The sequence below is a fragment of the Scyliorhinus torazame genome, chromosome 16 (genome assembly GCF_047496885.1).
Source record: "Scyliorhinus torazame isolate Kashiwa2021f chromosome 16, sScyTor2.1, whole genome shotgun sequence".
NCBI classification, from domain to species: domain Eukaryota; kingdom Metazoa; phylum Chordata; class Chondrichthyes; order Carcharhiniformes; family Scyliorhinidae; genus Scyliorhinus; species Scyliorhinus torazame.
Genome location: NC_092722.1, coordinates 162288275 through 162313907, shown reverse-complemented (window position 1 = coordinate 162313907; position 25633 = coordinate 162288275). Strand labels below are relative to the sequence as shown.

The 25633-nt window shown below is 41.8% G+C and overlaps 1 protein-coding gene across 1 annotated transcript in view; it reads right to left on the bottom strand.

Moving 5' to 3' along the window:
- The window catches only part of mcmbp (minichromosome maintenance complex binding protein), a 45920-nt gene that overhangs the window by 4692 nt on the left and 15595 nt on the right, over positions 1-25633 (bottom strand). Inside the window, exons 3-15 of the mRNA XM_072479347.1 lie at positions 24839-24979; positions 20720-20761; positions 17944-18045; positions 17698-17827; positions 16980-17128; positions 14989-15086; positions 14197-14375; positions 13277-13400; positions 11740-11857; positions 9554-9719; positions 7474-7607; positions 870-1034; positions 699-787 (exon numbers count right to left, since the gene is read on the bottom strand). Coding sequence (XP_072335448.1) covers positions 699-787; positions 870-1034; positions 7474-7607; positions 9554-9719; positions 11740-11857; positions 13277-13400; positions 14197-14375; positions 14989-15086; positions 16980-17128; positions 17698-17827; positions 17944-18045; positions 20720-20761; positions 24839-24979 — 1637 coding nt within the window. The remainder of the gene's footprint in view (positions 1-698; positions 788-869; positions 1035-7473; positions 7608-9553; positions 9720-11739; positions 11858-13276; positions 13401-14196; positions 14376-14988; positions 15087-16979; positions 17129-17697; positions 17828-17943; positions 18046-20719; positions 20762-24838; positions 24980-25633) is intronic.

The following is a 25633-nucleotide window of genomic DNA, read 5'->3' as shown; positions in this document are numbered from 1 at the left end:
CCATGTTCTCCCCCATACCCCTTGACACCCGAGTCTAGAAATCTATGTCCTTCTTAAATATGTTCAGTAACGGCATCTACAATCGGCTGTGGTAGAGCGCTCCACAGGTTCACCAGCCGAGAAGTTTCTTCTCATCCCAGTATGAAGCGGCCTACCCCATACCCTGAGACGGTGAGCCCCTTGTTCTAGACGCACCCCCCCCTCTAGCCAGAGGAAACAACATCCCTACATCCACTATGTCCAGACCTGACAGAATTTTTACATTTCAATTAGATCCCCTCTCACACGTCCAAATTCCCAGTGGATACAGGCCCAGTCGGCTCAATCGCGCCTCATACAACAATCCTGCCATCCTGGGAATCAGTCGGGTGAACTTATATTGCACTTCCTCCAAGGCAAGTCTATCATGTCTTAAACTACACACAATATTTCAGGCGTGGTCTCACCCAGGGCCCTGTATAGCTGCAGTAAGACATCTTACTCCTGTACTCAAATCCTCTTGCCATGAAGACAAACATGCCATTTTGCCTAACTGCTTGATGCATGCTTGTTAATTAACTGCTTGATGCATGCTTGTTAATTGAAACATTACAAAATGAGAAAACATTAATTATTAACTGTTATATTAATGCATTTATTGGCAGGAGTTAACAATCCAGAAGCAAACAGCTATTTCATGTCTCATCGACACAACTTACCTTGCTACAACAAGCAATTGATGAAGATCTTCTGCAGTTATGCTCCGAGGATCACTCTTTCTCATTTCCACAAAATCTTCTTCCACTGCCTGGAAAATAAACAATTAAAAATTAAATCATGTTACCTAGTACAAAAATGTAGCCTTTAACAAATTAAAATGACTTTAATACCTTGGTCACTTCATCGGATATGCTGTAGTCTATTAGTCTTAGTAAGCTCACATATATGCGAAATTTCTTGAGCATGGAAGGCACTACAGCTGTTTGTAAATTAGCCATGTACTCTTCTACATTGGCAGGAATCATCTGAGGCTGTAGATGGACTTGGCAGTCAGACTATAAATCAAAAAAAATTGTTTGCTTCAGTCACACAACAGCATTGGAAAGGATACCAATAAAAAGAGCAATTTAAAATATTTCTCAAGACCCAACTTGTAGCAATCTGTATTGTAAATGTAGATTACAAAGATCTACATTACATATTATGACTGAACTTGCAACTTCACCCCATATCTTCTGCTGTCAGATCCACTTGTTAGGAGGTCACAATGATTCATACTATACTTTATTATTCTAATAATGATTTATAGCGCCAAATCATCATAAATTACAGCATTATGAAGTGAAGCACATTATTAAAAATCATTTTGACGGCTCAATGGATAAATCATTGTATCTACTGTCAAACTAAGTTCCAGTATACGCAGGTAATCTGCACAATGAACAGTTCAGTTTGAGTTTGTCTAGAGAATCCGTGTTAATAATGACACTAATAGAGCAAACATGAAAGAAACAGTAGCAGCAAATGTAATTAAAGAGGCGGTAAAAGCTGACTCACAGATTGAACTGGATTTGATCATTGTCACGTGTACTGAGGGACAGTGAAAAGTATTTTTCTGCGAGCAGCTCAAACAGATTATATAGTACATAAAAAGAAAATACATAATAGGGAAACAGAAGGAACACAATGTAAATAGGCATCAGGTGAAGCATACAGGAGTGTAGTATTAATCAGGTCAGTCCATAAAAGGGTAGTTTAGGAGTCTGGACGCCTCTTTTAAAAGGTGGAGGCAGGATGGGGGACACACCGAGTTAGGGATCGGTACACAGACGGTAGGGTCACAATACTGGACGAACTGAAGGAAAGATTGCAACTAACAGGGGGCAATAAATTCAGATACCTGCAGCTGAAAAACTTCCTATGGAAAGAAACAAGGACATACCCACGACTGCCGTGAGTCACTACTAGAAGAATTACTGGACGCAGACATTTTAGGCAGAGGAAACTAGCGGAATTTTTGCATTGAGTGCTGAATTTGGGTGCATTTGAGTGCCATAGTGAAAGTTTGGTGACTGAGGGATAACAAGGGTTCATTTTTATCGAAAGTCTAGTCTTTCTTTTATTTAGTTAATTAACTTAAAAGTTGCTGTTTGGTTTAGAAGGTGAATTTTCAATCAGCTTTAAACAAAGGTTCTACTTGTAGCTGGAGCTTGTTAATTAGTTAATTGGATTAGGCCAGTTTTCAAAGGCTAGATTCACAGTATAAAGGTGAGCCAACTACAGTGCAGACTTTGTTTGCGAAGTGCTGAATTTGGGTGCATTTGAGTGCTATAGTGGGAGTTTGGTGACTGACGGAGTGCTGAATTTGGGTGCATTTGAGTGCTATAGTGAGAGTTTGGTGACTGGGGGAGTTAGGTGAGGAGGGAGAAAGGTGCTCCTTTCATTTCATACATTTCCTCAAAGAGCGTGAAAGGAGCCAGGATTTTACAGAGAGTGCAGCTGACTGGGAGCAGAGTCGGAGGGCAGAGTTCCAGTTGGTCCACAGGGCAGCTATATTCTGTAAGGTAAGAGGGGATGGAGGCTAGGGCAGTTGCATGCTCCTCCTATAGGATGTGGGTAGTGAGGGATACCACCGGTGTCCCTGCTGACTATACCTGCAGGAGGTGCACCCAACTCCAGCTCCTCAGAGACCGTGTTAGGGAACTGGAGCTGCATGAACTTCGGATCATCTGGGAGGCAGAGGGGGTAATAGACAAGAGTTACAGGAAGATGACCACACCCAAGGTACAGGACAAGAGTAGCTGGGTTACAGTCAGGGGAAAGAAAACGAATGGGCAGACGGTGCAGGGATCCCTCGTGGCCGTACCCCTTCAAAACAAGTATACTGTTTGGATGCTGTTTGGGGGGGGGGGGGGGGATGACCTACCGGGGGAAGGCCCTAGCAGCCAGGTCTCTGGCACAGAGTCTGGCTCTGGGGCTCAGAAGGGAAGGGGGAGAATAGAAAAGCAATAGTGATAGGAGACTCAATGGTTAGGGCAATAGATAGGAGATTCTGTGGTCGCGAGCGAGACTCCCGGAAGGTATGTTGCCTCCCAGGTGCCAGGGCCAGGAATGTCTCAGATCATGTCTTCAGGATCCTTAAGGGGGAGGGGGATCAGCTAGAAGTCGTGGTGCACATTGGTACCAACGACGTAGGTAGGAAAAGGGGTGTGGATGTAATAAACGAGTTTAGAGAGATAGGCTGGAAGTTAAAAGCCAGGACAAACAGAGTCGTCATCTTTGGTTTGTTGCCGGTGCCACGTGATAGCGAGGCTAGGAATAGGGAGAGAGTGCAGTTGAACACGTGGCTGCAGGAATGGTGTAGGAGGGAGGGCTTCAGGTATTTGGATATTTGGAGCGCATTCTGGGGAAGGTGGGTCCTGTACAAGCAGAACGGGTTGCATCCGAACCAGAGGGGCATCAATATCCTGGGAGGGAGGTTTTCTAGTACTCTTCGGAAGGGTTTAAAACTAATTTGGCAGGGAAATGGGAACTGGATTTGTAGTCCAGCAACTAAGGTAGCCGATGTTCAGGACGTCAAAGTGTGTAGTGAGGCAGTGGGGAAGGTAACACTGACAAAGGAGAGTACTTGCAGGCACAAAGATGGGTTGAAGTGTGTATACTTCAACGCAAGAAGCATCAGGAATAAGGTGGGTGAACTTAAGGCATGGATTGGTACTTGGGACTACGATGTGGTGACCATCACGGAAACTTGGATAGAGGAGGGGCAGAAATGGTTGTTGGAGGTTCCTGGTTCTGAATGTTTCAATAAGATTAGGGAGGGTGGTAAAAGAGGTGGGGGGGTTGCATTGATAATTAGAGATAGTATAACAGCTGCAGAAAGGCAGTTCGAGGAGGATCTGCCTACAAAGGTAGTATGGGTTGAAGTCAGAAATAGGAAAGGAGCAGTCACCTTGGGAGTTTTCTATCGGCCCCCCAATAGCAGCAGAGATGTGGGGGAACAGATTGGGAAACAGATTTTGGAAAGGTGCAGAAGTCACAGGGTAGTAGTCATCGGTGGGTGACTTCAACTTCCCAAATATTGAGTGGAAATTCTTTAGATCAAATAGTTTGGATGGGGTGGTGTTTGTGCAGTGTGTCCAGGAAGCTTTTCTAACAGTATATAGATTGTCTGACCAGAGGAGAGGCCATATTGGATTTGGTACTTGGTAATGGTTAGTGGGGGAGCATTTTGGAGATAGTGACCACAATTCTGTGACTTTCACTTTAGTAATGGAGAGGGATAGGTGCATGCAACAGGGCAAGGTTTACAATTGGGGGAAGGGTAAATACGATGCTGTCAGACAAGAACTGAAGTGCATAAGCTGGGAACAAAGGCTGTCAGGGAAGGACACAATTGAAATGTGGAACTTGTTCAAGGAACCAATATTACGTGTCCTTAATATGCATGTCCCTGTCAGGCAGAGAAGAGATGGTCGAGTGAGGGAACCATGGTTGACAAGAGAGGTTGAATGTCTTGTTAAGAGGAAGAAGGATACTTATGTAAGGCTGAGGAAACAAGGTTCAGACAGGGCACTGGAGGGATACTAGATAGCCAGGAGGGAACTGAAGGGATGAGGAGAGCTAAGAGAGGGCATGAAAAACCTTTGGCAGATAGGATCAAGGAAAACCCCAAGGCCTTTTACACATATGAGAGAAATAAGAGAATGACTAGAGCGAGGGTAGGTCCGATCAAGGACAGTAGTGGGAGATTGTGTATTGAGTCTGAAGAGATAGGAGAGGTCTTGAACGAGTACTTTTCTTCAGTATTTACGAATGAGAGGGGCCATATTGTTGGAGAGGACAGTGTGAAACAGACTGGTAAGCTCGAGGAAATACCTGTTAGGAAGGAAGATGTGTTGGGCATTTTGAAAAACTTGAGAATAGACAAGTCTCCCGGGCCTGGCGGGATATATCCAAGGATTCTATGGGAAACAAGAGATGAAATTGCAGAGCCGTTGGCAATGATCTTTTCGTCCTCACTGTCAACAGGGGTGGTACCAGGGGATTAGAGAGTGGCGAATGTCGTGCCCCTGTTCAAAAAAGGGAATAGGGATAACACTGGGAATTACAGGTCAGTTAGCCTCACTTCGGTGAGGCAAAGTAATGGAAAGGGTACCGAGGGATGGGATTTCTGAGCATCTGGAAAGACACTGCTTGATTAGGGATAGTCAGCACGTATTTGTGAGGGATAGGTCTTGCCTCACAAGTCTTATTGAATTATTTGAGGTGACCAAGCACGTGGATGAAGGTAAAGCAGTGGATGTAGTGTACATGGATTTTATTAAGGCATTTGATAGGTTCCCCATGGTAGGCTTATGCAGAAAGTAAGGAGGCATGGGATAGTGTGAAATTTGGCCAGTTGGACAACGAACTGGCTAACCGATAGAGAAGTCAGAGAGTGGTGGTGGATGGCAAATATTCAGTCTGGAGCCCAGTTACCAGTGGCGTACCACAGGGATCAGTTCTGGGTCCTCTGCTGTTTGTGATTTTCATTAATGACTTGGATGAGGGAGTTAAAGGGTGGGTCAGTAAATTTGCAGATGATACGAAGATTGGTGGAGTTGTGGATAGTGAGGAGGGCTGTTGTCAGCTGCAAAGAGACAGAGATAGGATGCAGAGTTGGGCTGAGAAGTGGCAGATGGAGTTTAGCCCTGAAAAGTGTGAGGTTGTCCATTTTGGAAGGACAAATATGAATGTGGAATACAGGGTTAACGGTAGGGTTCTTGGCAATGTGGAGCAGAGAGATCTTGGGGTCTATGTTCATACATCTTTGAAAGTTGCCACTCAAGTGGATAGAGCTGTGAAGAAGGCCTATGGTGTGCTAGTGTTCATTAGCAGAGGGATTGAATTTAAGAGCCGTGAGGTGATGATGCAGCTGTACAAAACCTTGGTAAGGCCACATTTGGAGTACTGTGTGTAGTTCTGGTCGCCTCATTTTAGGAAGGATGTGGAAGCTTTGGAAAAGATGCAAAAGAGATTTATCATGATGTTGCCTGGAATGGAGAGTAGGTCTTACTAGGAAAGGTTGAGGGTGCTAGGCCTTTTCTCATTAGAACGGAAAAGGATGAGGGGCGACTTGATAGAAGTTTATAAGATGATCAGGGGAATAAATAGAGTAGACAGAGACTTTTCCCCCGGGTGGAACAAACCATTACAAGGGGACATAAATTTCAGGTGAATGGTGGAAGATATTGGGGGGGGCGGGGGGATGTCAGAGGTAGGTTCTTTACCCAGAGAGTAGCGGGTCATGGAATGCACTGCATGTGGAAGTAGTTGAGTCGGAAACATTAGGGACCATCAAGCGGCTATTGGGATAGGTACATGGATTACGGTAGAATGATGGGGTGTAGATTAATTTGTTCTTAATCTAGGACAAAACTTCAGCACAACATCGTGGGCCGAAGGGCCTGTCCTGTATTTTTCTATGTTCTCTGAATGTACAGACGACTGATAGAAAGGGCCGACGTGAAACTGGACGAGAAGTGGGAGGAGGACTTGGGGTGAGAAACAGGGGAGGGACTCTGGAGCGAAGCACTGCATTGTGTCAATTCCACCTCCACATGGGCAAGGCTTAACGTAATGCAACTAAAAGTGGTTCATTGAGTCCACTTGACCAAAACCCGAATGAGTCGGTTCTTCCCGGAGGTGGAGGATAGATGTGAACGGTGCCAAGGAGGCCCAGCCAACCACGCCCACATGTTCTGGTCTTGCCCCAGACTTGCCGGGTACTGGATAGCCTTCTTCGAGGCAATGTCCAAAGTGGTGGGGATGAGGGTGGAGCCATGCCCAAAAGTGGCAGTCTCTGGGGCATCAGATCCTTGCAAAATTCTTATTGTTCTGTGTGTATTTAGATTTTGTTCTGTATATCAAAAACCCAAGAAAAACATTTAAAAAGACGCAGTAAAAACTGAGATGGACAGATCTAAAAATGTAACAATAGGAAATTAATCCTTTTAAAAAAAAATAATTTTGGCATCTCAATTAGTCTGGAGATTTTGGGTCTTAAGAATGGAGCAGGACCACAAACGTAAAGGGAAGTTCTTAAAGGGAACCCGACTCTGTAATGTCTCCTGCTCCAGGCTAATATCAGGAAGTATGTTTGTGTGTCTTTTCAAGATGCAAATCATCAACGACGACACACATTTGTGATAAGAGAATCCGCTTGCATTTAAAAATGTTATCCCCAGCATTTTTGAAAAAATCCTCCACACAAGATATTAATGCTAAAGGTTGATTCCAAAAAAAATCGGTTCAAAAGACATTTTATGATTCAAAATATTATTGAATGAAAATCATATTGTGCTGTCGCTATGGTTTTACTGGAGTAAAAAATCCCTCCACTGCATTACAGCTGCTGCAGCAAACAACTTAAGTCAGAACAAAAATCGACAAGGCTTCGGGAGCATGACATACATGGGAGTTGAAGGAGACAAATCCACAGAATACACATACCGGTAAGAGAGATCTTCCTTCAGAAGTGATCAGTACATTAATATTGCAAGGGAATTCCATCTGGTGGAAGTTGAAGTCATAGTCCACCTTCTGCCAGGTAATCAAATTACCAAGCGCTGTCACATTTCGGACACCTGTGAAAGATTGAGCAACAACGAGTGACACTAGTTTTCATGGCAGCTCAGTTACTACAGCTTCGGATTCAAAAATCCAAGACGACAAAATAAAATAAACATTTTTAAGGTACAGAAGGAAAATTCATTCAAATAATCGCAGCAATTCCAATTAAAAATCCCGATATCTTTGAAGAAGGAAAAAATATTTCAAACCTGCACTGTGTAAAGCCAGTACCTGCCTGTATTTGAATGTAATAAAAACATCCAACAACCACCTAAAAACTTGTGTCTAGTGCACAATGCTGGAACGATGAAAATAATCATAAAAAGAACGAGAAGCTCCCAAGTTATGGTTTGCAACCCCAATGGGTGGTAATTTTTCCAGCAGTTATTTCTCAACGTCAGTGCAATGATCATAATGCTGCATAAAGAGTCAGAGGCATTTAGGCCACGTGAGGAGGCCACTTGGTCCGTGGATTGCATGTCAGCTCCCAGGGGAGCATCCTAGTCTCCCCCCTTGATCTCTGAAACCCTACACGTGCCGTGTTCCAGATCATTACCACTTTCTGCATAAAAAAGCTCTTCCTCACATTCCCCCCAGTGTCTCAGGAGCCAATTATCCTGCCCCGAACAAACTTCTGCATCCTCTCTCATTTAAAATAAACGTAATGTCCTGCTTATATTGCGATTTTCAACATTCTCTTTTTAAAATAATTTAAAGTGCCCAATTCTATTTTCCCAATTAAGGGCAATTTAGCATGGCCAATCCACCTACCCTGAACATCTTTGGGTTGTGGGGGTGAGACCCACGCAGACACGGGAGAATGTGCAAACTCCACACGGACAGTGACCCGGGCCTGGGATCGAACCAGGATCCTCAGCGCCGTTGCAATCTTCAACATTCCTTGAAAATACATTTGCCTGTAACATACATTAAGCTGGGTCCAGTTTCCTCTCTTGTCTGGCTGGATCTCTCAAAAAGTGAGAAACCACAGGAGATTCATCTCCACATCACGGTGACCAATTCTTTACAGACATTAAATTATTTGCTTCAAAACACAAAAGCAAAATACAGATGTTTCATTTTCCGCTGATACTGCCCAACCTCCGTTTCCAACATTTCTGATGTTCTACTTCAATGTGTTTAGGGACATGTGGATAGATTCCCCTGTGCGCAATCGGAAATCCAGGTGAAAATTGCACTCAGAAGCGTACTACTTTTCTAAAGTGAAGTTTATTGTTCAGGTTTCTGTTCAACCTCATTTACTAGTCACAAATATAAAATCTCCCACAAACCAGTGCAATCAAGGAGTATTTTAGAATATTATCCCCCCCCCCCCCCCCGGCATTAATGCTACTCCAATATATTCAAGGGTGGAAGCTTGATGCAGTTTTATCAATAGAGCTAAAAATATTTATCACCCAAATACACATATCTAGTGCCTAGTCTACCATCTGTACTGACTTTTAAAAAACCATACATAATCATTTACTAGTTTTGACTAGTGGTTATTTATATTATTAGCGAATCTAATATTCAAAATTTAACATTTTGTAAATGGTGCTTATGAGGGCTCTTGCACCCAATTTCAAGAACGCCTTCAAATAGCCTCAAACAGGTACATTTAGCAGAAACCTATGGCACTTAATTCAGGCTGGGGATGTGGGCAGTTTTGCAAAAATTGTTGGCTTCCAGCAAAAGATTGTGGAAACTGCTTGGTCTAGTTTGGCCACTTTTGGATGATGTGTGTTTATCCCACAATCTTCAATTTTGGCTTGTTCTGTCATTCCATAGAATTTTCTCATCCTCTTCTTCTGCTTAGTGCTTCCTATACTCGTTCCCAGATTAGTGGGCAAGCAAATTATTCATTGTTCATGAGGGTTAATAATGCCAGCATTTGAAACATCTCAGCTACTGAAGTTGACAGCAGAACCTGCTCTAGTCTGCAAAGTTCAGTTCTGACCTGTGGCATCCAGCTGCCCTTGTTCCAATAACGTTTCGTCCAACATGAGTGAAGTGTTACTGGCCAGCTGCAGTACTCCAGTAACAAGACGATTTGCAGTATAGTCTTTGTGTGGGATGAAACGTAGAGTGTTCATGTTGTTAAGGGTCATGGGTAGACAATAGGACTATTAAAAACAAAAATCAAATTAAGAATGAAACAGTATTCAACAATAACAACGTTGAGCAGATTTAACAGCAAACAATGACTATTAAGGAAAACAAACGACCTTGCTAGATAAATATAAAATGGTACAAATTGCTTTAATTTAAATTACAATGATGTGTGTGAATTTCAGAAAATAACACACACACTACTATTCTCTGTTATGCACCCACTCCTGGCTGTGACCTACAAACATGTAAGACAACTAATTTTGTGGTTATGTCCACATCATGTCAAAGTTTTAGAGTCAACACCACTAGTTAATGAGTTATTCACAGGACCAATGGCCTGAATTTCACAGTCAGTGGCGAAGGAAATGCTCCCCACTTGACCTTGAAGAAAGCTGCCCACAAAGATCGAGCAAACTCTGGGGCATGTATTTTCTCTTTCCTGACGTCAGTTTGAATCTGATGACAAACCAGGGGGAAGTTCCATCAACAGTGATGTCATTAAACAGAGGAAGCAGCCAATCACACTGAAGTATTCTCATTGACTGCAATCCAGGAACTAAAACGCACCAATTATCATTGACTTTAAATTTTACACGACACAAAATGAACGTCTGGGACATGCACATGAGACTAAGGTAGAAGCTGAAATGTTAAAATGAATTAAAAAAAAAAAATTCTTGAAAAATTGTGACATTCCACAAGCATAAAATTAATTCCTCAGTGGTAATTATAAACTTAGCAGCCCATTTAAAACCCCAGTTATACTTTATTCAACAAGATTCAACGTTTGCATAGGTTTTTACTGAGAGACCAATGGCCAGGTAGTAATGGAAAAGTGTACAACCTCCGACAGCAAGTTCTGGATGACTGTTTAACTCCACATGTTCAAAAGTCCACACACATACAGTTTAACAAGCATATCGAGAGTTGCTGTTAGTTAGAGAGGCGTAATGACTCTGAACAGTTCTGCCATCATTTAAAATCCGGACCATCAGCTCTCTCCATCATTTTGAACAACTAGTTTTTCCTGAGAAAGGTTAAGCACCGATTTGATCCCTAAAGTTACTTTCTCATTTAAAACATAACAATCAAAAGCAAAGGCAGAATTTTCAGACATTCCAATAACTATACTGCAGCTGTTAAAGTAAATGGAGAAAACCCATTCCTTCTGGCATTCAGACAATAACCAGAGGTCACAGATTTAAAATCATTGGCAAGATCATCGCGAAGAAAACTGAAAATGCTTTTACCACTTGAATATTGCTGAAATTTGAATCACTCCAGCTGAAAAGGTCGTAGAAATTGATTCCATAAGTAATTTTAAAAAGGTACTTAGGCAGATATTTTAGAATGAGGAACTACGGACTACAGACACACAACAGTGTACAAGACGCTCTTAAAGAGCTATTTAGGGGTGACTGACCTCCTGTGCTATAAGTTTCTATGACTCTGATGAAGAATCACGTTATTTTTCTTGTCTTTCAAGGAAACTAAACAAACAGGTTACAGGCTGGAACAGGAATACCAAAAATATGTCATAATTGCTGGTCCAGTAGTACTCTTTAACGCTATATATTTAAAATGGTCAATTTTTCCCCAACATGGGAGAATAGTAGTACACTGGTTTCCATGCTATATACAGGTGGTATGTATTCTCAACATAGCATCACCAGGGATGTATATTGCATTATTATAATTAAAGCTAATGGCCCATAATTAGAACAATTGCTGCAATAACATAGCCAGAGTAACAAATTCTTACATAATTGCTGGCCTTGCTCCTGTTCCGAACACTTTTGGAAGTCATCTGGGATGCCACAAAGGCACTGATATACCCTCAGATCAATTTTCCTGCCTGCCAGATCTGTTCAAAATTCCCAGAGCCTCTAAGTTATCAGTGCTCGCAGCAGGAAAATGTATCTTTTGACTATGTTGAAACTCAACCATGGTAAACTATATTTAAAAAGTACAGCAATTACCAGAGTTGAATGATCATATACCGCAGTGAACACCTATGATTTAACTACTTACCGATGGAACCAGCTGCTGAATGGTCCTATGGAGGTACTTTGTGTAAGTGTTATCCCTTGGGCAGCCACTCAAATTTACTGTGAACTTACCCAGTGGAAGAATGTCACGTCGGGAGTATCTGCAACGTTGATCAAAACGGGTTAATAAGCAGCGTTCCAGCTATCTCATTTTGTACATCAGATGAAAAACTCAGAAGCTAAATTTACTGTTCTACATGGAACTATAACTCTCGATATATACCCTCAAGTTATAATTTCTTGTGTCTATTTAATATATGAATTCTCCAATGCAAGTCATGCTACAATTTGGCAGCTGGGTAGTTTGAGAAACAAATCACTCAGGTGGCTCCTTGGCCTAGAATTGCTATGTTCTTCGCAGTTTTGAAAAATAAATTAAGTTATTTCAGCCATCAAGCTTCCCCCACTGCCCTGGTGTGGAAAATAAAAGTTACATGTCCCATTGACCCATTTTCCACCCCATTGCAGGCTTCACCAGCAAAAAATATGTTTTGATTTTGTTCAGATTCATGACCTAACATCCTCTACATTTCTGCATTGTATTTCTCTTTGGCAGTTTCTGCCAAGACACCAAATAAAGTGTTGTTTTGCTTTCAATGTAATCACCATCTTCTGTCCATTCGAGCCAAAGCAGGAAATAAAAAACATTACACTTTCTGGTTGTTTAAAACTGTGCATATTTACTCCCCATCAAATAAATCTTAAAAACAGAATCCTGGGAAGCAGTTCTTCATTTGAGTCGTATAGGCAGCAGCTCCCACTCCCTCCCCCCCCCACCTCCCTCCAATGAAATGTACTTCAATTAGTAACATCATGATGTGATGAAAATATATTATGTTGTAAGGAAAAGATTGCTTCATAACACAGCAGATTGTGATTCTGAACACTTGGGAGTGTTTGTGATGTATCCAAACTGATTTGCTTTGCACCCGACAAGATAGAAGTACAACCTTAGAAGTGAGAAACGTCACTGGTGCCACTTGCACCCACAATTCAATCATACCTTTTATGAATTTTGGAAGTTGTATTAGTTCCGTTGAGGAACATTTTGATTCAGGAAGGCACTTTAATTTCGAGTACCCAATTATTATTATTTTATTTTCCCAATTAAGGGGCCAGTTAGTGTGGCCAATCCACCTAACCTGCACATCTTTGGGTTGTGGAGGTGAAACCCACGCAGACAGGAGGAGGATGTGCAAACTCCACACGGACAGTGACCCAGAGCAGGGATTCGAACCCGGGACCTCAGTGCTGCAGTCCCAGTGCTAACCGCCCCAGGAAGACACCTAACTCAATTGCAAAACCGCATTTCCATTGCTCAAAATAACAGTTATATCCATTTTTAAAAAGCAGTTACAATTTCAGCAGAATTTAAAACTGAATCCCTTATTTATTTAGATCAAGCAACTCTTAGGGTCTTATTTAACATTGTAAAATACACTATAGAAAATACATGTTTGCAATTTAAGTATGGATTGTGTATGTCCAAAAATGATGCAAAACAAAAATCATATAATTACACTGTGCATATGAGGTGTAGGAGGAGATATTCAGCTGCCAGACTGTCTCCCAATAACATATGCGTCAGGAACCCAAGCAACTCTGTTCTGACTGTTGACAATTCAGGCATGATGTTTGTGATATCTGTAATAAATCAGCGGAAAAATAGAAGAACATTAATTTTAAGAAAGAAATATTTATATGGCATCTTAAATAACAACAGTCCACCACAAAATGGGCTCTTGTGCACCCCCCTCCTCAGCAACATCTATATGCTTATTTGGTCAGATTCTGTAACACAGAATATAGCTGAGAAATAAAAATATTCCATTCCCTAGCACTATTACGTGGATTGGCTTTGCTAATGTTCCCCCGTGTCCAGGGATGCGATAGTTGTATTACGGGGATAGGGCGGAGGAGTGGACCTAGGTAGGGTGCTCTTTCAGAAGGTTGGTGCAGACTCGATGGGCTGAATGGCTTCCTTCTCCACTGTAGGGATCCTGGCTTGGAATGAAGTCATCAAATATTCCAAGTTCAGGCCCTGTAAAACCTAATAAAGTTCCTCCCACTCGGTTCCTTAATTTTGCAGCCACAAACCCTTGAATTTTGCCATTTTCCACCGAATATAGCTATCCACAGGGCTCAATTGAAAAACTGCTAATTACTGTATATTTAATGGGCAGTTAGTTGTGCTTTGTGCGGTTCCCAAAACTGGTTTGAGACGGCCCAGAATCACAACGACAAAATTCTCTGCACTATTGTTTGTATCTACGGTCTATAGCGGGTCTGAACCTGGGTCTCATGATTGTGCAATAAACATTTCTACATTCTTTCCAAGATAAAATTCTGCACATCACACTAACCACAGATAAACATCCCACATATGCAGACACCGCAAAGGCATAAAACTAACGGCAGCTGTGTGGAAAATGGGACTTACAGTCTTTGTTTTCTGTATCTTTCAGGGTGGTGGGAAGGAAGGGATTAACGTGCTGCAGTTTGCGAGTTACGATGGCATGAAGTCTTGGAACCAGTGAAGGCGGAGGACTGTGAACACGCTGCTCTTCCATGGTGTCCATACATTCAATTGGGTCCAGTATTGACGAACCATCCTTTGTGCTTACCCATGGGGAAAAGACAAACTCACAGTAAATTATCATTTCAGTGTTAACAAAGCTGCAAACTTAAGATTCATCTTTCTTGTCTCTACAAGTGCAAGACGACATTTAGATCCATGTTGTTTAAAAAAAAAAGCTGTTCCATTTCCTTCATTTCACTGCCCTGAATTACTCCACGAGAAAATCTCAATTAAGAATGCCAATTTTTAAATCAAACAGGAACCAAAGAACGGGAACTGTCACTTCACAGCACAATGTGCATTAAGAACAGAAAATGGTGGAAATATTTAACAGGCTGGGCAACATTCATTTTATGCAAGGTTAAACACAGAACTTTAAAAATGTAATTAATTCAGTCATTCTACATTGTACTTGAGAAAATTAGACTAATTGCTCACATATCGGCAATATGTTATATTTCAGTGTGTATAAATAGACTGATCCTCAAGCTCCTTAAAACAAGTGAATGATATGCACTTTTAATTTCAGTTGCAAGACTAAATTCTCCATGATAAGAGTATGTGAAAATTGAAGAGGCACAAAAGCTCACTGAACAATCCTTGCATTAGGGCTGATGAGTACAGCATTTGTATTATAGACACCTAATGCCTTACCTCTCATCGTTTATTACACCTAGTGCTGGATCCACTGATAAAATCCCATAAACCTCCAGCATATCATTCACTTTGAAACTATCCCAGTCCTCATAGATCTGCCAAGTAGGAGAATAAAACATTAATGGACAAGTATTCTGAACCGAATAATGCATGACGGCGTCATGGATCCAGTATCAACATGGGCTTTTAATTAAAATGTACTACATTACACAGTGGCCTAACACCGAAGAGATTGGGGGGGGGGGGGGGGGGGGGGGGGGGGGGGGGGGGGGGGAAGATGTGAAAAAATAGCTGCACAAGCTTGATTATTTTGGGCATTTAATAAAATACATTTTGAGTTGGAGTACAGTATGCAATTTTCTGTCTACACTTTTTAAGGATGTCAAGGCTGTGGAGAGGGTGCAGAGGAAGATTTCCAAGGACGGGACCAGGGATTCAGCTACCTGGAAAGACTAGAGAAGCTTGGGTTGTTCTCCATGAGCAGTGGTTAAAGGGAGATATAATACAGGGGTTCAAAACATGTTTTGATGGTTCAGAGGGAGAAAAGGATTACAGTGGAAAGGTCAGTAGCCAGAAAAGAGATTTAAGATGATTGCCAAAAGATCCAGAAATGATCAGGACAATTTTCTTTTAAAGTGGCGAACAATTACGAACCGAAACGCATTGCGTGAAAGGATGGCAGGAGTACATTCAATAATAATAATAATCTTTATTAGTGTCACAAGTAGGCTTACATTAACACTACAACGAACTAACTGTGAAAAATCCCCTAGTCGCCACACTCCGGCGCCTGTTCGGGGACACGGAGGGAGAATTCAGAATGTCCAATTCGCCCAACAAGCATGTCCTTCGGGACTTGTGGGAGAAAACCGGAGCATCCGGAGGAATCCCATGCAGACACGGAGGATTCGCAGACTCCGCACAGACAGTGACCCAAGCCGGGAATCACACATGGGTCCCTGGCGCTGTGAAGCAACAGTGCTAACTGCTGTGCTACCGTGCCGCCAGACATAACAAAAAGGAACTGGGTAAATACTTGAAAGGGAAAAGGCTGAAAGATCGGCGAAGTAAAACAAATTAGACAGCCCTTTCAAAGAATTGACACAGACACAAAAAGGTGGAATGGCCTTCTGTGTTGCTCCATTATATGGTTGTAACTGATCCATCACTTGCACCAACAAGTAAAACGCCCTTGCTGTCCTGAAAGTAGCAATCCCACATTTACGCAAGAGGAAAACTGGTTAGTTACCTCCATCCCCTTCAACAGCAGAAAGGACTCGGAAGACTGATGCACAGCAAGTGCATTTTGATTAGTTAAACCAACTAACTCATCAGAAAGGATTCCAACCATTAATAATTAGCAACAGTTTTTAGACAGAGTAAGCTTCCGTACCAAATCTCAGCATTCAGGTTCTGCAAAAGCATTTGGCAGGACATTTGGAGCTAAAGATTTCTGGAACAGCTCGATGGCTGGCAAAATGGATGGGTGGGGAGGGGGGTTACAAAAATTATAGCCAAACCTATCAGCAGGATCTTGTGAGACACAAGAGAGCATGACCTGCTTCCATATTTACTGACAAAGCATACCTGTAGTATCGAAAAAGAACACATCAAGTTGTGTTCTCCTCCCCCCAACAAGTTTTGAACAGTAATGTTTTGAAGAATACAAAAAAATCTTTAAGAACACAAAGAGGTTTTATCTTTTAGTCAGTCAAGACATAATGAGGCTTTGGAATTTACAATGTATACAGCATGAAATGTATTAAAATTTAATGCAATGCAATCAACATGACAACATTTTATGAAAATGCCCTACTCCAGTATGTAATTTTTGTTTTCTAATCAGATCTACTGACCTTTAAAAACTGAAATGAAACGGATACTTAAATATGTATATCTAATATTGGAAAGGAAATTTCTGAATAGATATCTATCACAAATAAGAAGGCCTGCATTATGCATTCCATTCCTCACAAACACATTACTACCTTCACAAGACATGCAGGCCCTTTCTCTCCTGGTAATGGGAAGTTGAGATCAATTGACGTTGTGCGGTTAGGAAAACTCTGGTGTCCACCTGGTGCTTCCTTTTCAAGGCGTTTAGCATCTCCAGATGCTTGTGATGCACTGCAGCCAGCTGGTACACAAGTTAAAAGCAGTATTAACACAGTCTCTTTGGCTGGCTTCTAACCATAATTAGAAAAAAGTGAAGTTTCAAATTGATCAACCTAACAACCAATAGTGAACAAGAAGGACACGTCACAACATGGCATGCATGACATTCATATTCACAAGAGACCAGATTCTCCTCAGGTCATGCTGACTACCACCGAGTGCTTTATAACACAAGCAGAGTTAGAACTGTATCCCTTTAATTATTCTTAATTAAATTAAAGGTAGTTTGTTACTCTGGTTAGCACATCGCATTCATCACAAGAAAAAAAGCTTACCCCTTTTAGATTGCTGCTTTGTGATGAATGAGTAGTTTGGGAAAGTCTCAATGTGACCGGTGACAAGAGATCTACTCCATTCATTAACAGGGCATGAGAGAAACCAGCAAGAGTACTGCAATATTGCCTTGAGGGCTAACATGAAAAACTTACATTGTGGAGTAAAGAGCATTATCCTGCAGTATCCAGCCATTTCTGCATCCCTCGTTAGTGAACTCAATGAAGGAGCATAGAATTGCTGAATATATGTCCCTACCTGCACACTGCTCCTTTAGTTTGGGTGGATGCATTTCCATGTCTTCATCCTCCTCATAACTCCTCTTGTGACGACTAGGAGTATAGGATGTAGAAGGGTTGCCACGTGCCTGGCTGGCACTGGCATAGGCGTATGAAGACAATTTAAGGAAAACACAACGACTCCATTAGATTACTTTAATTTATTCATTCAGATGAAAAGCCTCTCACGCTGAAGCTGAAGGAACCCATGTCACCAAAAGGATATTTCTTTGACCCACTCTGACTCTCCAGGCACTGGAATGCAGTAAAATGTCAGCCTCTCCTGGGTGACACATTTGGCAGAGTTTAAGGCAACCTCTTGTTGGAGCTGGGGAGAAAATAAATTCTGTAAGATGCCAACAAAATCAAATCATCACACACTAATCCAGCACTTCCCTCCAATGCACACGATGAAAGATAACACACAGCAGCATTTTAAAACTTAAAACGGAGCTATATTCCCATAAATGGTCTATGTTAGTGATACCATTGCCAGCAACTAATTCCAGTCAAGGTTTTATCATTATCATAGAATTTACAGTGCAGGAGGCCATTCGGCCCATCGAGTCTGCACCGGCTCTTGGAAAGAGCACCCTACCCAAGGTCAACACCTTCATCCTATCCCCACAACCCAGTAACCCCACATAACACTCAGGGCAATTTTGGACACTAAGGGCAATTTATCATGGCCAATCCACATAACCTGCACATCTTTGGACTGTGGGAGGAAACCGGAGCACCTGGAGGAAACCCACGCACACACGGGAAGGACGTGCAGACTCCGCACAGACAGTGACCCAAGCCGGAATCGAACCTGGGACCCTGGAGCTGTGAAGCAATCGTGCTATCCACAATGGTACCGTGCTGCCAGGTGACTGATGGGGTGTTGTAATTGGTCTCAACAAACGTGGATCAATAACCTGCTGGAAAATGCATACTTGGGCACTGACTGAGAGGAGGATCAAACTGAACTACAAAGTCTTCAATAAGTCAACAACCAGCTTAAAACTCACCAGCAATGCTCACAATGGAAGGAACAGGTCACTTGGATGGAATGCCAGAATGACACTGGCGCTTACAGAGTCAAATCTCAGCAAAATACCTTTGGGAATTCAATGACAGTGGTTCTAAATAAGAGGGAGGTGGTGACATAGTGGTATTATCACTTGACTAGTAAACCAGAAACCCAGAGCAATGCTCTGGGGACCCAGGTTTGAATCCCACCACTTCAGATGGTGGAATGTGAATTCAATAAAAATCTGGAATTAAAAATCTCATGATGACCATGCAACCAGTGTCGATTGTTGTAAAAATCCATCTGGTTCACTAATGCCCTTCAAAGAAGGAAATCTGTCATCCTTACCTGGTCTGGCCTACATGTGACTTCAGACCCACAGCAATGCCCCCTCAAGGGCATTTGGAGATGGACAATAAATACCAGCACAACCTGCGACGCCCACAACCCATGAAGGAATAAAAAAAAGCTCTTGGGTGAGAGCGCAACCTTCTTTTGCACAAGTGGGTGTGTCAGCAATTGAGCCAAAATGTTAAGTAGTATTTTGGCAGTAAGGTCATGTAAACACACATATACAAATGAAAGATGGAATGAAGTGGAAGTAGCATTTTTACAGAATGAAAGATAAAGAACAACCAATGAGCAATGATATTTTATAAGATGAGTCTGTGACCATTGTTGATAAAAAGGGATTTGTGCCTCTGTTAAATAAAGGAACTTTGAATATTTTCTTTCTCTTCAGCATTCAGCCAACTTTACCTTTAGTGCTAGCTCCATCTACTGTTGTAAAGTAAAATTGCAACTAATCATCACATCAGATGTCATTGAACGAGAACCTTGTAAATGTGGCTACCTGGAACTTATATTAGCCGTAACATTCTTTCTTTAAAAAAATATATAGTTGTATCCGATGTTTGTCATTTTATACCAAAAAATACACCATATCCAAACAACAACAATAAACTAAAAGAACAAAAATAATAAACCATTGCTCCCCCCACCCCACCCCAACAACTACAGCTAACAGTGACCAATTCCTTAAAATACAATATAAACAGTTACCATCTCCTTCAATTGACCCCCTCATAGTGCAATTGACCTTCGCAAGGTGCAAAAACTCCATCAAGTCACCCAGCCACGATGAAGCACGAAGTGGCGTTGCCAGCCTCGAGCCCATCAAGATTCACCTCCAAGCAATCCGAGAGGCAAAGGCCAGTCATCTGCCCCCACCTCTGTCCACAGCTCTGCATATCCGACACCCTAAATATAGCCACTAAAGAACAAGGTTTCAACTCAACGTTCAGAATCGCCGATACGGTGTTGAAACAAGAAATCCAATACTCACTAGCTTGGGCAGGACCAGAACTTGAGTATGATTCACAGGCCCTCTCAAACAGCGCTCGCACCTACCCTCATGCCTGCAAAGAAACGACTCAGTCTGGCCATAGCAAGGTGCGCTGTAAACATTACCTAAACGCATCAGAGCTCGAGAGCCCGACTTTCTCCTTCAACTCCTCCAGGCTGGCAAACCAACCACTCCTCCAAAAATAAATCATTCTCTCTCCAGCCCCTTCCTCTTTCACCCCCCACCCCCCAAAAACATGGCATCTAACTTCACCGGCTCTAAAAGGTGGTTCCTACCAATGGGGCCAACCTTGATACTGACCCCAACTTGAAATGCTGACGTAGCTGTTTTCATATTTTTAAAGCGGAGACAACCAGTGGGTTTGACAAATATTTTGTTGGAGCAAATGGCAGAGATGCCGCCACCAGCGCCCCCCCAAACTGAACCCTCCACACAACCCAGACGTAACATTCTTTCTTTAGGATGGCAACACCTTGTTTCTGGATGGTGTAACCCACTCATTAACTGCATTTAAAACACTAAAAATCTATACATCTGTGGAATTTGGTACTTAACATACAATTTGCCTTAATAAATAGGCAAAGTGAATTGTGGACAACTATACAGGGAACAACTACTTACCCCACATTCAGCAACATCTTTATATTTTCCAAAGCGTAGAACCTATAAAAAACAATTTGTAACCTTTACACAAGAGAAATATTTAAAAAGTTGAAAAAGCATACCATATATAAAAATGCAAAGTAGAGATGCACATGCAAATAGTCAAAAAATGTGATCAGCAATCGTGCACAGTTCAATCACAAAGCAAAAATCATGCTTCTAGCTCAAGTTCAAATACAATCGAACAAGGGAACTGCCAGTATTATGTAGCATATTATTTGCTAAGAGTGCTCGTTTGTGAAAGCTGAATCCATTGAAGGTAATGCAGTGGCAGTCCAGACATGATGCACCTTGGGAAGTCCATTTCACATTAATTCAGAGGTTTATTTAAAGATGACTCTTCGGCTCATCTGATCTCATCCTTCCAGAATATCACCTCGACAGGCTTTCTGTCACAGCAGCCAGTGGTTTCTTTAACTACCCACCCAGCAATCCACTCCAGATGATCATCACCCTCTCTATAAAGAATGCTTTCTGATGTCCATGTTAAATATGCTCTTCACTATCCTAAAGCCCTGCCGTAGCATCCTAGAACATCAAAGAGCAGTGTTTCAGGTCTCCTCTAATCGACATTCCATTAAATCTCTGTACAGGATTTAATTTTAAAAGAGTCACGGGCTGAAGGATAATTCGACTACAAAGTGGTTCTGTTCTTTATAAATCCATCACTTCTAAAAGACAGCAATATATGCCAAATAATTTAAAAAAAAATCTTTTTAAATAAATTTAGAGTACCTCTCTATTGATTATCTGGGAGGGAGTGGGTGGGGAAACGTGCTGCAAAGAAAATATTTATGGAGGGTAGCCATTGACGCAAACTCACATACCCAGCTGCACCAAAAGTGGGAGTTCCTTTAAAATGTACTGAAATAAACCATCAAATTTAAGTAATTCAGACTTCTGATTATCAATCTATCACAGAAAACCTGAAAGTTGGGGTGAGTTTGCATTGATGGCAGCTATAGATAACCACCAGTGAGCAGTGTGTTTCAACTGCGTTACAGTGTATTACCAGTCCAGGTGATCCCAGCCTGAATTGCTGTCTGCACAGATCTGTCACTTTAAATTGACGTGTTCCAAGCGACCCAGCAACCCCTCGTGGACTATTAAACTGATACTTCTTTAATTGTGAAGGATCCGGGGCTTATTTTAAAAAAAAACCTTATGGTTAAACCATATTGATCCCAAGGAAAGAACACATAAAGCTCATCAAAATATAAATAGCAAATCTCGTTCCTGAACTTGGAAATCACATTTAGTGGTTCTGACACAAATCCCTGACCCAATGTGGCATTAGGGATAGCATCGGGATAGCATAAAATGTCACCGAGATTAAACATCTGCACCACACAAATAAACTGCAAGATTTTCTTCCCCCATAATGAAACCCTGTTTCAAAGGAAACGACAAATGCATTCTATGCTGCTGAAAGCAAGGAGTGGCAAATCTGACACAATTGGTGAAATGTATTTTGAACAGTGATTGAAAAGCATTGGTAGCTTGTAGAGGAAGGTTGCTGACCAGCTAAGTTGCATCCCATAATTTGACAACACAATCAGTCACAGAATTGCTAAGATAGCAGGAGACATTGAAGAACAGTTTGGCAACACAGAAGGCTAAATTGCCTTTTCTTCCTACAAAATACTGGCTGTGCCAATGCAACACACATCACGGTTTTCGCTCGCGATATCAACTTGCCCAAGATCAAAAAGGACTTGTTAATTTTGCTGTTATGGCTCAATGGGAACTACTGGCAAGGAACTGTTCAAAAAACTGGTACATGACAGATTAAAGCCAAAAGCATTGAATGCTGGACCACTATTTGCAGGGACGGAGAACAGGATGTGACAGTGGATTTGCTGCTCAGGTGAAAGCAGTTGCATTGTAATGTTTCTGGCTGCTGTATACACGGGCCACAAAAGCAGAACACAAAATATATTTTGAGTTTGTCATTAAAAAGGATATTTGGATTGGAGCTCAGCTTGGAGTTGAACAGAGCACAGCTGTTCTGTGCACTCGAGCGCACTCCCAGAGAACAAAAAAGTGTTTGCTTTCTATTTCTTAAAAACAAGACTCCCACCCACACTTGACAAAAAGTTGATTCTTTTTTGTGTAGGACAGTAGCTATTAGTAATTTTACTCGAAGAACTTCCTATTTATGGCCCATGGGAAATGGGTGTCAGTCGGAGGAGCTCTGCAGACTCGTACGTGGGAAACTCAGACACAAGAAAGAAACCGGTGGCCAGTGGTACCAGAGATTACCAAGTACTCTACTCCTCTGTGCTAAGAAACCAGCCTCTTTAGGTGATTCTTGGGCACCTCCTCAAAGCCACATCTTAAGCTTATAGAGCAGAAGCCAGCCATTCGATCCATCGGGTGTGCTCTGTCATCCAATGAGATCCTGCCTGATCTGATAATCCTCAACTCCACTCTCCTCCCTTGTCCCCATAGCCCTTGATTCCTTTCCTGATTAAAATTCTGGTTGTTTCAGCCTTGAACATGCTGAACAATCCAGCTCGCAGCGGCAAAGAATTCCTCAGGTTCACTACCCTCAAACCAGAAGAAAATGTATTCTCATCTCTGTCCGAACCAGGTGACCCTTTACAGAGATTATGCCCTCTGGTCCTAGACTCTCCCTCAAGGGGAAACATCTCCTCATGAACCTCAGAGCACAAGGTGGCCACAAGGCACAGTTAGGAAATGTATTTCCAAAAGCCTTGTGAGACTCAATTTAACAGAGCAGGCCAACCCAGTCTTTAAAACGTAACCAAAAAAGGTACACTTGTGCAAAAATATTTGATGGACACAGAAGTTAAAAGGGCAAGGAAAGTTACAGGGTGGGCAAAAGCAGGCAAATATTTTAAGGCTCAGGTCTTGAAGACGAGAAGAAAATCAATTGTCAACAATATAACACAATGAGTCACATTGGACATGAAATGTTAACTCGGTTTCTCTCTCCACAGATGCCGCCAAGACCTGTTGAGCTTTTCCAGCTTTTTCTGTTCTTATTTCAGATTTTCAGCACTCACAGTATGTTGGTTTAATTTTAACATTTTTCAATGTGTTTGTCGTTTGAATGACAGGCCCCACATGAAGAAAGATGCCACACATTACGATCCCGGACTAGACCCCAGCAGGATACTGGACAGAAACCCCAATATTTTATTTGAATTGAATTGTGTAAGACTGTGAGGAAAGGATAACTCGCTCCAGGAGTGATTCACACAAAATAGGGATATGGTATATCAAAACAAACTTTATTACTAACGCAGTATTAAAATATCTTTAACATCGACCAAGAAAGTAGCTTACAATTACCCCTTAAACAGTGCTAATCAATAATGACACAATAACCATTAACTGCTCCCATTATTCCCAATCAAACAATAAAACCATTTCTGATCTCAATCCACTTTTAAATACAGCTAGCAGACTCAGGGACACTTGCTGTATAGAAATATTTTGAATACTCCACTTTGAGATGGTCTTTTGAGACTGCTTGAAAGAAAGACACCTGATTTTCTGTCAGAATAATGCAGAATCTCTGGCTGTATTTCTTCAGAAAACCTTCTCAGCTCACCTTCCAGCCAAAAACTAAGCTTTAAAACCTCTTTCAATCCTCGGCTCCTCCCACAAACTACGTTAATCTAGCTAAGCTGCACACCAGTCTCTAATTAACTACTCCGTAGGGATCTGTCTTAATATAAATAAAAGCCCATCAGCACAAACTTTTACGATGCTTTAATTGCACCCCATAGCTCCAAAACACTGAGCCGTCTTGCAAACCAGGATTTTAAAAAACATTACTGCAGCAGTCATACACACTAACCCGGCTTTTAACCCTTACTGCACCAAATACCTATAATACAATATTTCTGAAATTCCTACATTCATCACACAGTTCTTTCATTTCCAAGTTGGAAGATTGCACAAATAATGTACAAAATAGTAATAGTTCTTGTGAGTTCCCAATAAAACTGGGTCAGCTGGCAATCAGAGACATTACTTGTCTTAATTGCCGTTACTGAATATTTTCCTTTTAAAAGTTTCTTTAATTTCTACCCCCAAAATACTTACTTTAGGCTTGGCCGCTGTCTCCACAGTTTTATAAATTCCCATATAAAACTCTGGATCAAACATATCCTGGATCATACAACGGAATTTCACCAAACTATTTGGTTTTAAGTAATGCAGTGGAACATCATTCAAGGAAGGCACCTAGGAGGAGGCAAAAACTATATTTCAATCAAATCATTTACAGGGAAACCCAGGTTAGCCACTGAGAGAATGGCCTCTCTCATTCCACCAACTCATCCATACCATTTAACTTTAATAATAAAACAGGTTTGAAGGCTCTCGCCAATGGAAAATAGACAGCAGTTACACAAGTGTGGCTAGTAGAAATACAATTCTCTCTGCATTCCAGCTCTGCTCCCCTGAAGGGGGGGGGGGGGAAGAGAGAACAGTTTATATAGGCAAAAATAAACTATTTCCGGAGGTTCAGAGTCAATGCCGAGCAGGCATGGCAAAATTTGAGCCAGAACGTTCATGAGTAAAATTAGGAAACAATTATACGCACAGAGGGGTAGATTTTTAAAATTATTTTGTAGAATGTTAGCATTCCTGGCAAGGCCAGAATTTATTGCGTAATCTTAACAGTCCTGGAGAAGGTGGTGGCAAGGGACGTTCTTAAACTGCTACAGTCTCTCTGATGCAGGTGCACCCACAGTGCTGTTAGGGCTTTCCGGATCTTGATCCAGTGACAATAAAGGAACAGTGATATAGTTGCAAGTCAGCACGGTGTGGGCCTTGGGAAGGAACTTGCAGGTGGCAGCATTCCCTTGTGTCTGCTGCCTTTGTCCTTCTAGATGA